General features: G+C 43.0%; 1 protein-coding gene across 2 annotated transcripts in view; it reads left to right on the top strand.

Annotated features, from left to right (window-relative positions):
• Window positions 1-14282, top strand: part of LOC146796740 (hexosaminidase D-like) — a 326342-nt gene that overhangs the window by 154855 nt on the left and 157205 nt on the right. For both annotated transcript variants that reach the window (XM_085629431.1, XM_085629430.1), the window contains exon 5: window positions 1943-2030. In XM_085629431.1, coding sequence (XP_085485557.1) covers window positions 1943-2030 — 88 coding nt within the window. The remainder of the gene's footprint in view (window positions 1-1942; window positions 2031-14282) is intronic.

Raw genomic sequence — 14282 nt, 5'->3', positions numbered from 1 at the left:
TGTTATGAGCCATCATAAACAATGAATATATTATTGCTCCCAATCTCAAAGTTCTTGCTGTAATGCCACTTTCATAACACCATAAAGACGGAAACCGCCCAACAATAAGCCTTTGTATCTCTCCTTCTTGGACTACCGCCCAACGGTGAGCCTTCACATCTCTCCTTCTCAAACTTCGCTGGGTGCTGCCCAACTTCAAATGATATCTTTCAAATGACTCCACTGTGTAAATAGTTGTCACTTCTACCGGTACAAGTTAGGTTGATCCTGCCTGACCACTTTGCTATCCCTTGTAATGTGCATTGATATAGAACAAATTAGATTGCTTCGGTTTATTAACAAAAAGGTATTTTAAAAGAGTTTGCTTTATCAACTAATTACTGTATTGGCTGCTTTGACTGGTTGGCTCTCTGCTTAAATACACCTCACACGGCGGCAGCCTAGCCATCCACATTTACTACCTGTAACTATACATTGCCACCAAACATAGCTATTGATTAAAATCTTAAATTGTTTGCAGAAAAACAAGGGAACCCTGTAAGTCGTGAGGGACCCAGGGTATACAACGTATTTTAAGAAACAATGGTCCCTACCAAGAACAAATATATATTAACAAAGTAACACAGAACTACATTGCGAACTGTGTTGGTATTATCCAAATGGAAAAATGTGTTTATTAAACAAGTAATCCAAAAAAAAAAACAAGTATAACTAAAGTGCAGTGTGTGAAAACAGGGTTGGAAATCACCAGATTTACAAACCTCAGGCATTTGCACCCATAGTGTCTTCAACAACAAGATACTTATTTACAACAGTCACAAAGTAAAAAACATCTTGCGCTTCACATGAATCCTAATAACCCAATCAGAGTCAAGATGTGGTTGTGGACGACATTTCGATCCAGCTAGAGTGGGGGGGGGATCATCATCAGGACAGCTAGATATATGCCTGAGAAATAGCCTATATAGGGCAGAGAATTTCAGAAGGGAGAACAGGGGTGGAAGCAGGGGAGAGGGAGGGGGGAGTTGGAGAAAGGAAAAAACAGGGGGGGGGGGGGCAGGGACACAAAAAGAGATGAGGGTTAGGGAGGGTTCTGCGATGCTCATTGATCTGTTTCACTGCAAACGCTGTGAAGTTTACTATCATGGCCACCTCGCCTAGCTACCACGTCGGACCTGTCTTTCTGTGTGTCTCACCTTGGTATATGTGAATTGTTTATCGCCGAACCCTCCCTAACCCTCATCTCTTTTTGTGTCACTGCCCCCCCCCCCGTTTTTTTTCCTTTCTCAAAACCCCTGCTTCTCTCCCCCCTCCCCCGCTCTCCCTTCTGACATTTTTGGCCCTTTATAGGCTGTTTCTCAGGCAGATGTCTTGCTGTACTGATGATGATATAATTTATTCACCCATATCCTAATTTTGTAATTTATATATTTTATTATTTCTATCCAATACCATTTATTTACTTACTCTAGTGAATCCATCAGGCAAAATATTATTGCATTTCAGATTGAAGAAAATAGAAGACTGGGTGAAGCAAATAAGCTTAAATGCATTCTGCTGCCTACCCAGACTTGATTACAAAAAGCTATTTAGGTATTTATCACTGACTTAGCATATACTTAGTGTGGTCTGAGACTCCTAAAATATTCTTGGCTCACTGGAGAAAGGCCTCCCATTGATTTCCGAAAGCTCTTATCTGCAGATTGTGTTAATGAGTAGATTCGCAAAGGAGACAAGGTTCTTTCAGCTACTGCTGAACATCCAACCATTTAAGCATTGCCATGAATTTGAGCAGTCTGTGACTAAAGTATTCCTGAGTTACACACTTAGCACTTTCTGGGACAAATCCTCTAGTTGAGGTTCTGAGCAGAAGTTAAATCACTGAGACACAGTCTAGTGTGTGTGACCATTGTATGTGACTAACGTTTCACTTTCTCCATAGTGAACAAGACATTGAGAAGATCCTGCATTTGGCTGAGATCAATAAGCTGGAAGTGGTCCCTTTGGTGCAATGCTTCGGACACATGGAGGTGAGCCAGGGACCACATGTTAACTAGTATAAACATTTTCCATTCTGTGTTCAAAAGTCTTGTACTGTTTGCAGAGGCAGTTGGCGTAGGACTGGGCTATGAGTATGTGCTTACGTCTGGTGCTTTATGGAATTTACAACTTGACAGAGTTTTTCTCTTCCAGGTGATCCTCATCAATAGTCTTAAGCACTTGAATATTCCCGCCCATGCGCGGGGACCCCGAAAATATATAAAAATGATATATGAACACACATATATAGCTCTATATATATATATAAACGCTCCAACCCTCCTTTAGTATTCATAGAAGGAAAAACGGCACTCTCGGGGCTTCATTGTAGCAATTTTAATCTTCGGACAACAAACGCGTTTCAGAAAAGTTCCTTCGTCATATATGAAAAATTTAAATTATCAATGCAGCCTTCCATACCCAAAAGGCTAAGTAATACTGTAAAAATTTCTTTGCACTTATATAAATAAAGCAGGAAAATCCAAAGGCTACTTGAACTGTTTTTAATGAACAGCAGAAAACATAACCCTGCAGAGAAAAAGCAGGCATTGTTAGCCCATAGGCTGCATTGTAACTTCAATAGCATAGAAAGCTGAAAGCCAATACAGAGAAAACCGAAAACTGGCACCGTGCCTTTAAGACATCCATGACCCCTAGGGGTGATAGTTAGGTCAGTTGTTCGTTCCAGCTCTTTCAGATTTTTGACTTTTCAGTCAGATATTGTATTCCTTTTTCATCTAAAACGTTATACTTCGACATTTTACACCTGTTGGAGTATTTCTTTACTCTTTTTTTCTTCAAGAGTTTGGCGTTTTTCACCTGATATGCCTTCCCTTTTTGATCCATGCCCTTCCTGTGGTAAGAAGAAGGTCAAAACAGACTCCCCCTTTGTCTGTATCCTTTGCCTTCCGGATTCTCACTCTTCTGAGACTTGTCAACACTGTCAGTCTTTATTAAGACGGACTCTCAAACAGAGGGAAAGGATTCGCCTTTATGGACTCTCTGAAAAGGGTAAACCTTCCACCTCTAGAGGCCTGTCTCCTGTGCGGCAAAAGAAGAGACCTAGATCATCGTCTAGAAGCAAGGTAACAGCCTGCTCCTCATCGGCGTCGGGCTCGGCACCGAGAATGCCAACACCGGCGAAGAAAATGTTGGGGACAATCCCATCGACGGCAGGCTTGCCGTCGAAAGAACATCGGTCGTCGTCAACGTCTTCCAGACATAGAGGTACGTCAGCGACTAATCCTCCGCCACCGTCACCCGGGCGGTGGTCAGCGCCGAGGAGTCGTTCTCCATAGGTGCGGGACCGGCCAACTGCGAGACACCGATCTCCGTCGTCACAGTCTGTACGGCGTTCAACGTTGAAGCACAGTCCTCCGTTGCTGTCAACCTGGCGGCGGTCAACGTCAAGGCCTAGAACATCAGCGACGTCGAACCAGATCCCTCCGTCGCTGCCATCAAGACACTCGACGTCGAGGTTAGGATCATCAGCGACGAGAAAAGATTCGGCGTCCAGGAGGACTCCTCCGTTGCAGTCCACGAGACGGCGCTCAGCGTCAAGGCCCAGATCGATGACATCGAGGTGGTCGACGTTCGAGAAGGTTTTCTTCAAAACCTTCCCCATGTTCAACGTCGAGACATGGTACTTCGTTGGGTATTCCTCTTCCAACGTCAAGTCTCCGACGACGGAACGCCAGTTGACGTCGAAACACACACAACCGACGCCAAGGCAAAAATCGCCTTCATTGGTCTCGCAGGTCTTAGTGACGCATAGTCGATCGATTTCGAGACATTCATTGTCAACGTTGCCACACCATTCAACTTCGAGGAGGCGCCATTCCTCTTCAAAAGACCGTTCAGAACCCTCCGTTTCAGCTGAAGGATCTCCACAAGTCATCTCGACGTCGAGAAGCTCATCTTATCCGTCCCCACAGCGGAGGGTACAGAAATCTACCCCGCAGATCACTTCACCTACACAACGAGAGGAAGAACAAATATTTCCCTCAGTACATCTCTCGCCTAGGTGTCTTCTCCTGGTTTGGCAGAAAAAACCTTCGCAGGTTCAGCAGCCCTTGGACTATTCAAGCCCTCTGCATAGATCCCCTCTGGCACGGCTTGTGCAGGCAGTTGACCGATCACCCACCACACCATCCAGGGGCCGCCAGAGAGATAAATCTCCTCCACGAAAGTCCTCTTCTCATGGGCGTCATAGGAGATGAAGTTCACCCTCCTGGTCGTCTTCTTCCTCAAGAGGGATTATTCTCCAACTCTTACGGACAGTCTACCCTCCAGAATCTCACCTGTTGATGACATCAACACCTTTCATGATGTCCTTTCTAGAGGGGCACAAAAGTTGAATATAGAGATGTCTACACCGCAGACCTCTTCGTCTATTATTTCTGAGACTTTGCATCAGAGGTCTGCATCAAGACCTTTGCTGCCATTAGTTCCTGGTCTTCTGCAACCTGTCATGGATGGTTTCCTTACTCCTGCGACAGTCAAAACGGCCCCAGCGAGGATCTTAAAGAAATATAAACCAGCAGAACAAGATCCCCTGTTTCTCAGGTCAGATCCTCCACCAGATTCAGTGATAATTGTGGCTGCTAAAAAGTCCTATACAGTGGCCTCATCTTCCACAGCCCCTCCGGAGAAAGCGAGCAGAACCCAGGACTCTTGGGGGAGAAAAGTTTGCAGCTCTGCAGCAGCATCTTTAAAAATTTCAAGGGTGTCGGCTCTGTTGGGCTGGTATGATAGAGCGTTGTGGGACTCTCTGGCACGCTTCAGAGAAAAGCTACCCAAAGAAGACCGGCAAGACTTTGGAGCGATTCTCCTGGAAGAGGCCCTCGTGGCCAACCAAATGTTCAGTGCAGCTGCAGATGGGGCATCCTTAGCGGCTCATTCATATTTGCATGGGGTATGCGCGAGAAGATCCTCCTGGCTTCAGCTGACAGCATTAAAACCGGAGGCTCAACAACGCATCCTGAATCTTCCTTTTACCGGAAATTCTTTGTTCAGCTCTTACACTGACAAGGAGATGGCACAGATGAAATCTGAACTAGACACTCTCAAAGCTGTTGGTTTGGAGACAAAGAAAGAGTTCTGATGTCGGTACAGGCCTTAGGATCGTAGACCTTTCCATCAGAGGGTTCAAGCCCCTCAATGGTCCCAAAGGCAGTACCATCAGAACAAACCTCACATGGGAGGACTTCGCCCTTCTAGAGGTCCCGAAAGTCCTCTTCAACTGCCAAGAACACCGGCAAGCAATGAGGGTTCACTTCCTCCGTCGCCGTCAAAAATTGGCCATTGAAAAAGTTCCTCCATCACAGCAAGAAGAAGGGGTATACTCCAGGTATTTTTTGGTACAGAAGAAGGGTCTAGAAGGGAAGTTCAGGCCCATTCTGGTGTGTAAGCGGCTGCATAGGTTTGCGAATAGCTACATGAGTGTCGATATGGGTTATTGATTGGTTGTCTGAGTATCTGTATGGGTGCCTGAGTGTTTGTGTGGGTGGGGTGTGTGTGACTGGACATAGATGTGTGAGTGGGTGATTCACTGGGTGCATGGTTTCAAGAGTGAATCTGTGATGGACTGTATGGGTGGATGAGTGTGTCTATAGGTGTGTTAGTGAGTGAATGTATAGCTCAGTTGTATATGTGTGAGTAACAACATATATGAGAGACAGTATATATGTGTGTTGGAGGATATAAATGGCTATAAGTGAGAGTCTGTGCTTGTATCAGTGATTGTAAAAGAGCGTAAGTATGTGCTAGTATTTGTATGAGTAAGTGAGCTGGTGTGTGCATAACTGTATAGGTGAGTAAATGGCAGTGTGATTAATTATTTGCATGACTGAATAGGTGTGTGAGTACCTCTATGGATGAGTGGCGGTGTGTGAGTTTCTATATAGGTGTATGAGTGCATCACATAGTCCTGCACTGAGTGACCATAAGTATGAGTGACTGTACGGGTGACTGAGTGGATGTGTGTGTAAACCTAAGAATCAGTGAGTGGGTATGTAGTTATTGGTGTTGGAGTGTCTATGGTTTTGAGAATGGCAGTCTGTAATTTAGAGTGGGTGTATCAAAGGTTATATTAGGGTGTGGGAAGATGCATCAAATTATCACATGGATGATGTCATTTGAGATGTCATCAGTGATGTCACTGACCATGTAATGAGTGATGTAATATGTGACGTCATCAGCAGTACATTGCGGGCGCGCGAGTTATAGTTAGCTGAACTAACTATAACGGGCGAATTTCTATGGTTTTGTACGAGTAAAATTTCCAACTAACTATAACGCCCCTGAAACCTATGGTTTTTTAAGTGAATTGCTAAGGTTTTTTAAATGCTAATTCCTAACTATAACATGTCTGAAACCTATGGTTTTTTCAGTGAATTTCACAGGTTTTTTAAATGCTAATTCCTAACTATAACACCCCTGAAACCTATGGTTTTTTCAGTGAATTTCAAAGGTTTTTTAAATGCTAATTCCTAAATTTAACATGTCTGAAACCTTTTTTTTTTGTGTTGATTTTCGAAGATTTCTGAAATGAAAATATCTTAAATGTAATAATAGCTCTATTTAGTTTTTTTGATATTCATTTTCGACATTTTTTTAATTATTTATTTGGACATATTTTTAAAAAAATTATATTAAATATGTTTTATCTAATTTGATTTTTTTTTCCACATATTGAAACTCTATTTTGTTTAAAGAATTTTTAGCAAAAAAAAATTATTTTCTTTTTTTTTCAAATGTTTTTGGGGAACCGCGCACCCAATACGTACCTTCCTCGATCACTGCGCAGAACCTAGCCGCCATTTTAGGACTGGTGCGTAGGATCCACGTGGGATATGCAATGGGTACGTATTTTCATGCGTGATTACTATGCGACCGGTACGCGACTCCATCCGCATACGCAAGATATACTTATTACATTACGTGACACTCCCGCGCTTCCGCGTGATGTCCTATACGTGCTCGACACGGTGGGTGCGCGAATTCCGTGAAATTTCTTAATGTTTTAAATTATATATATGTATTTAATACACATATTAGGGCAAGACATTATCTAAGCTAATCATAAAAATAGCATACTTTTGGTTTCAATAAACTTATATTACTTTTTAATGCGATTTCGCGAAGTCGCGTTGGGTGCATGCTGCCTGTGCGCATGGTGCGCGGACCCCATGTGACCTGAAAAAAAAGGATTTGATTGGTTTATAACATTTCCCATTGTAACTATTGAAGGACCCCACCCATTTCCATCATTCTTCTTTGAGCTTCTTTGGAGGAACATCTTACACCTTAGAACTAGAAGAACTTTTTGGGGGAGATTTCCACAGCTGCAATCTTTCAGTATCTGAAGACAATGGCTTCTGGACAGCAGCCACCATCAGATTCAGACCATTCTTCCGATGAGGGATTTGTTGTGGAACCTGCACGCCCAGAAAGATACAACTCTGTGGTGTGGACATTTTTTTCCTTCCCAGAAGGACAAAATAAAACAAATTCCACTAAAGTAACTTGTAAAATATGTCAGGGAGGGCTTTCCAGAGGTGGTCCATCGAAAAAATACTCTTGTGGGACTGCGAGTATGAAAAAACACCTGAAGACTCTGCATCCCGTGAACCTGGCAAAGGAGGAATGCAGAAGACTCCAGGAGCAGCCTCCGCCAGCAGTGGCAAGCACTTCTGCGGCATCACCATCGACCACTCAGCTGGACATACGTCCAGAATTTAGAAAACTGAAAATTAGTTGCATTAAATGCAACAAACTGCTCTGTTATGGAAAGCAGTCAATTGAACTTATCTGCCGAGCGCAGCAAAACCACAAGTGCTAAACTTGTGTTTATTTTTTTTTTAGAAGTTGATTGTTTTGTTCCTCCTGTTGTCTTTTTTCTTTTCCCAAAAAAACAAAAAAAGAACAAAATTGTTCCAAAAAGTACAAAACCCCCCCCCAAAAAAGTTATTTTCAGAACTAACTTCTCTGTTTAAAAAAATAGCTATGTTTGTATGATCGTGTGTGAAAGTTTGGTTGAATGTATACGTAGTGAATAATTGACTGAAAGAATGTATTAGTAGTGTATGGTGAATGTATAAGTGCAGAACTATAAGGAAGTGCTGCTGCATGACACTATAACCTCTTTAGCTGGAGTGTGCTGTGGTACTTCCGAAGCACAGGGATGTAACATATGTCCATAGATATGTTGTAAGTCTATGCTTCCCTCTGCACTGCTGCTTAAACTGCAGCCATGTGGTGACACAGGCACCCTTGCACCATGGTGCAAGGATGTCTGTGTCGTGTGGAGATTGTTTTTGTGCAGAAAGGGACACCTTCCTGCACAAAAACAATCAGTGAAGGCATTTTTTCCTTCAATATATGCTGTGCATTGTAGCATATATTGAAAGCGCAAAAAATGAGGAGAAGTGAAAACAATTCTTCTTGTTGTGCCTTGCTACACCAATTGGAGGATGGCGCAGCATTCACATACATGTCCAGATTTATGATTTTTTTTTCAAAACTGGAGATGTGTCTTGTTCTATGAATCTTCTGAGCAAACACGCACAGCAACACCTATAGAACGTGTTTTCAATGCAAAGTGGTGTGTATGATGAGATTGTATTTACATGGAAAACAAAAGGTATACAGAGTACACCTTTTCCTCTCCTTGTAAATATGAAACAGAGTTAATACTAGGCCAATTCTTATTATATGAGTAAATTTCTGTACTGCTAACAGAGAACTAGATAAATTTGTAAGTACTTACGTTTTAGGAAACTTATAGGACATGTTTATATATTACTGAAGGGAAGGGATGGGGCCTAATGTGACATGTGCAAAAACACTCAGTTATGTACTTTAAGTTAAAGAGATTTATTTATTTTAATTCTAAAATTACCAGGTCCTACAAGACCACCATATCTCTCTATTGTATACTATACCATGTGTCTTGCAGACAGATGCTCTGAAGTTGTCGTATTTGATACCTGTCTGCAATGGAATTCTCTGGGACAAATCTACTCCATCCATCTTCACTTTTTTCAACTGTGTTGAAACACACACCAATGTGCATTTTAAAACTTACTTAAACTTACCTCAGCAGTAATACATTTAAAAACGCTACACATTTTATTCAGTTGTTTTTTATAATGTAAATTGTGTTAAATTGCTTATTTTAGAATTCGGATCTGTGAAAGAAAAGAAAAAATAGTTATATGTAACAACACAGCATAATTTAAACATTTTACAAAGTAATTTCTTTGCCTTTTTTTGCTGTTCGCAGAATATATTGAATTTCACGAGAAATAGTGATTTCAATCGTACTCATCATATAACAGCAATCGTACTCATCATATAACAGCGGGCAAAAAAAAATAATCAAAAAGATTGTTTAAAAAAAAAACAACAATCTATCCTCAGTAAAATACCAGATAATACAAATCACACATATATAAAATGCTTACTAAGAACATTTTATAACTTAAATTTATAAACACTGTAAATGTTGTCGCTTAAAAATATACACCGAGACAATGAAAAAGTCCATAATTCAAACATATACCTTTCCATGAGGCCAAATGGTATTTTTGCACTCCTTTTTATGTAAATTGTCCAATGGTAATCCTATTAAATTATAATAATAAAATCCTCAGAGGCTGAATTATCTTCCTAAAACTTTGGCCTTAAAAATATTAGGTAGGAATTTGGTAATTCGGTAGGCAAACGTTGTTTGAAAACCAGCTGAGCATCATTACAAAGTGTCCATCCTTTGTCACATTTTAGATAGGCAGTGTAATGTCCAGATGTTGTGGAAGGACCATCATGAGAAACTATTGCTACTGCTACAAAAGTCCTTCCTGATATTGATAGTTGAGTTGCTACAAAATGTTTTATTAAAGTGTCCAATTTTCTTCCATCAGCTGTACAACGTTGCATCATTAAAATTATATATATATTGTCCATATCTTTGTAAAAATAATATTGATAACATTTCTGATTTACATTGGCTACACTCCATGTTTTGATTTGCAGCTTTAACTAATTTATTGAAAGACACTGATTTACAGTCCGGTAATGTTAAATATAGAAATCTTTCAGTGTCTACATTAGTGCTACATGTATAGATACAATTTTCACAATGATGTTCCCATTTATAAAATATTTTTCATTTCTCCACCTTCATTTTCTAAAACGGTAAGCATATACATTAGAAATTCCTGAGCATCTTGTTGGATATTTTGCGTAAATTGTGTAGAACCAGAACATACATCCAAAAGATTACGAACATCAGAAACGGTTTGTATTTTACTTGTATCAGTTCTCAATTTTTCATAAACAGAATGCAACAAGGAACAAAATCTTTTTTCCCGATTCTCCATAATTTGCTGTTGTAAACCTTCAAGAAAAAAAAAATATTGAACCACTACATTAGCATAGCAGTTGACACCTGAACTATTTTCAAACTGATAACCAACAATCTCTCAATAGTGTCCTTTTTCTTTCTGCTTGCAATGACAACATTATCTTGTTTTTTCCCTTCTCTACACCTTCAGTACAGATATTCTCATACCTTCTTTTTCAACCAACCACACGCTTTTCAAATAAAACAATCTGCGTTTCAATATGGATGGCATCTATAGGAGAGATGGTGTACATTTTATAGATGAGGGAAACAGAGTCTTCCTCATAAACTTTGGACTCTGCATCGGTACTTACTTGTAGGTACCAAAACTCTCTAAATAAACACAACGGCTCTTTTTAGAGCCACCCAAGATCTAAAGGCATAAGCTTGATGTATATCTCTCCCAAAATATTTTTTTTTGCTTGGAGTCGCGCACCCAACGCGTTAGCATCGTGCATCCGACGCGTAGCGGTCGTGCACCACACGCGCTGGAGTCGCGCACCATACAAATTAGTAGCCGTACATCCAATGCGTGCACACCAGGGGGCCGAGCTGAGAGCTGGATGCGCGACTCCTAATTTTACAGTAAAAAAAAAAAAAATCACTAAATTTTATTATCCCCGGGGACCCCATCCCCCGGGGCTTATAAAAAACATTGGGGACCGTGGGGGGGGAGCCCCAATGCCCCCACGGTCCCAGCCGGCTCCCCGCGTCCTTCGGGAGCCGACATTGCTTTTCCACATGGGCAGCTGCTAACATGCAGCTCCCCGTGTGGAAAAGCAATATGGTTTGGATTTTGAAAGAGAGAGCAGGTTTCCCTGCTCTCTCTTTCAAAATCCAAACGAAGTTTGCTATGGGAGGGCGGGAGACTCCCGCCCTCTCATAGCAAACAACAGTGTCCTGGGGGTGGGCACCCCAGGACACTGCAGGAGCCGGCCCTGGGGGGTGGCGGTCCCCAGGGCCCTTGAGGGCTCCAGGAGGGGGGCCACGCTGCCCCCCTCCCTCAGTACATAAAGCCCCAGGGGGTGGTGGTCCCCGGGGCTTGGGGGGGCCATTAAGCCCCCCCACAAATTATACTGGGAGGGACTTTCGAGCACCTCCCAATTTATTTTGTAGCCCTGGGGGGGTGGCGGTCTCCGGGTCTGGGGAGCCCCTCTTGGCCCCCTTTAAATTTACAAATTTTGCCACCGGGATTTGGCCCCCCCCGGGGGCTAATTATAAACAAAGCTCTGTTTTTTTTTTTTTTACGGCAGGATCTGCGCACCCTGTGCGCAGTTTGCGGGTATTAAAAAAAATAATAATAATAATACTTGAGGGGCCCTGGGAGTCCTTCTGGAACTCCCTAAGCAGGTCTAGAGGGTCAGGGTATTTCTACCCTGCCCCCTTTTTACGTTTTGCACACTTATTCCACAGACTTCTTCAGCCTCGCTTCTACCGAGGCACAAAATGGCTGCCAACAGTTCCTGGTTTCGAATGTTGACAACCACTTGACAGCCAATTAGCATTCAGCGCGTGATCGGGAGGGTGCGCTCAGGGTGCGCAGATCCACCGCGCCCATGGATATATATGTACTTTTAACTGTAATTTTCTCAGGAACTACTGAACAGATTGACACCATTTAAGCAAAAGGCACGATTCTGAACTGAGGACTACCTCTTTACCAAATTTGGTGTAATTCCGTTCAGCAGTTCGGGCTGTAGCTGTGGCTAAAGGTCCTATGGGAAATTGCATGGGGAAAACACATTTTGGGACCCCCCTTTTTTCTCGGCCCCGCTACACGAATCATCCCGAGACTTTCAGGATAGGAGCGGACCAGACCAGAGCTGGCCAAAAGGTTTCAAAATTTCGCGAAGATTCGTCAATCGGCACCAAAGTTATTCCAAATAGAATGTTGCGGATTTCCTATGGAAAATAGGTCCTAACTATAACTACCTACTGGCGACCGCCAGTAGGTAATTGTGAGAGGGAGGGTCGAAAGGAAAAGCGAGGAGGCCGAATTAGTTGAGCAATTGTGATTGGATTTTAATCAAATAAAAATAATCGTTCCACAAAACAGGTTTAGGATGGTAGGATGGTCTTCTCTAGTTGTGGTCCTTCCACGTTGTCTTCCGGCTGGTGATGGGTTCCTGTCGTGGTCGGACTCCTCCCCAGGTTGCCTCGGAAAGTGAAAGGAGAGAAGGCGGTCAGTTTTGTGGTTCAGGCTTTTCTGATACGAACCCTTCACCAGTGATTAAAGAAGCACCCGTTGTGAGGCACGACAAAAGAAATACGGGTGTGCTGTTAGGCATAGGACGGGGATAAGGGAGTCGGGTGTCTATCAAAATAAAAGAACCGGGATGCTGAAAGAAGGGAGGTATGCGAGAATCCAAGGGTAGGTGTGCCATAAAAGAGACAAAAAAAAAATAAGGTTGGAATATACGCTCTACAGAGGATAAGGGCAAAGGGGTCAAACAAGCGGGTCAGTACTCCTCCTAACGCGGCTGGGTTGTGAAGGTATACAAAGGGAGGTGCGTGCTCGGACAACCGTTCTCACCATTTGTATACCCCGGTGATCTCTTAGCTGAACCCCGCTTATCCCTCCCCCTTCCCGTGTCACGTACCGCGTTGGCCGCAACTCTCCGGAGTTGCGGCGACTTGTCAGCGTCCTCCTGGGGGTGTCCACCACTCCTCGGACCAGGTCTCGCTCTCTCCGGAGTCGGGTGCTTCTTCCGAGTCGACGGTCGGCCTCGGTTCCTCGTCTCCTAGGCTGTTGGTCGAGTGTTCTTCTTCGCTCTTCTCTTCCTCTCGGTGTGGCTGTATTCCTTGCTCCGCCGTTTCCACACACCGTTGACGTTCTTCCGGGTTCCCTTCATACTCGGCGGGTCCCGCCTCTCTCGCAGTCCATTGGTTCCTGCTCAACCCGGGTGATGGAGCTCCTCCCTGCACACAAGAGTCAGCGGAAAGGATTAACTCATTCCCTCCCAGCCGTCTCGTACCATTGTCATGCTGTTGTACAAGGGATGTTGGGAAGGGTATACCGGCTATGGAGGCCACCTCCTCACAGTAATCTATATATATGTTTTCATATATAATTTTTATATATTTCCGGGGTCCCCGCGCATGGGCTGAATATTCAAGTGCTTATGACTTTGATGAGGATACCCCTGGATGAGAACTAGGATTACAGGTAAGTAACTTATCCATATTTGACAGCTGCTGTTCTCAAGAAAAGTAATCACTTGCACTAATTTTTGCATTAGCTGTATTTTATGCTTTTTGTGAATCATTGAACATATCTAATAGCCATTGTGCTTTTCAGTATGGAAGAGGAGAGACGAAGGAAGGAAGTTTGGTAGCTCATCAATGACCGGTCAATCAGTGGTCCACTAAATTTGCATTTATGCCATGTTTCCAGGTATCACCTGGAGAAATAATAACATTTTGATGCAACATGAAATAATATAAAAATCCAGTTTTTATACGGAAATTGATCTGGGCTGGTGACCCAAAGCAACAAATCTCTGTGCACAGCACTTTGAATTTTTCCTTTAAAAACTGTTTTCTCTTCAGGTCCACCTAGGAACTACTAAGCTGAGCAAAAAAGCGCTACAGGGGAGTGGCACCCCCGATCTATCTTCACTGGCAATGAAGGGGATATCCAATCTCTCCTCCAGGAGATGAAGAGGGATATCGCTGCCTTGACTGGCAATGTCACCAAAACACTTGCAGATCTTGACCAAAAAGTAGAGTGGGTAGAATCAAGTACGGACCTGGTGGAGGCGACAGTAGCACAGCTAGATCCGGTGCAGGAAGACCTGATAGAGAGGGTGTTGGCGCTTGAAACCTAACAACGACTCCT

Source organism: Triturus cristatus, chromosome 10 (genome assembly GCF_964204655.1).
Source record: "Triturus cristatus chromosome 10, aTriCri1.1, whole genome shotgun sequence".
NCBI classification, from domain to species: Eukaryota; Metazoa; Chordata; class Amphibia; order Caudata; family Salamandridae; genus Triturus; species Triturus cristatus.
Note: the sequence above shows the minus strand (reverse complement) of the source record. Positions and strands in the feature narration are given on the sequence as shown.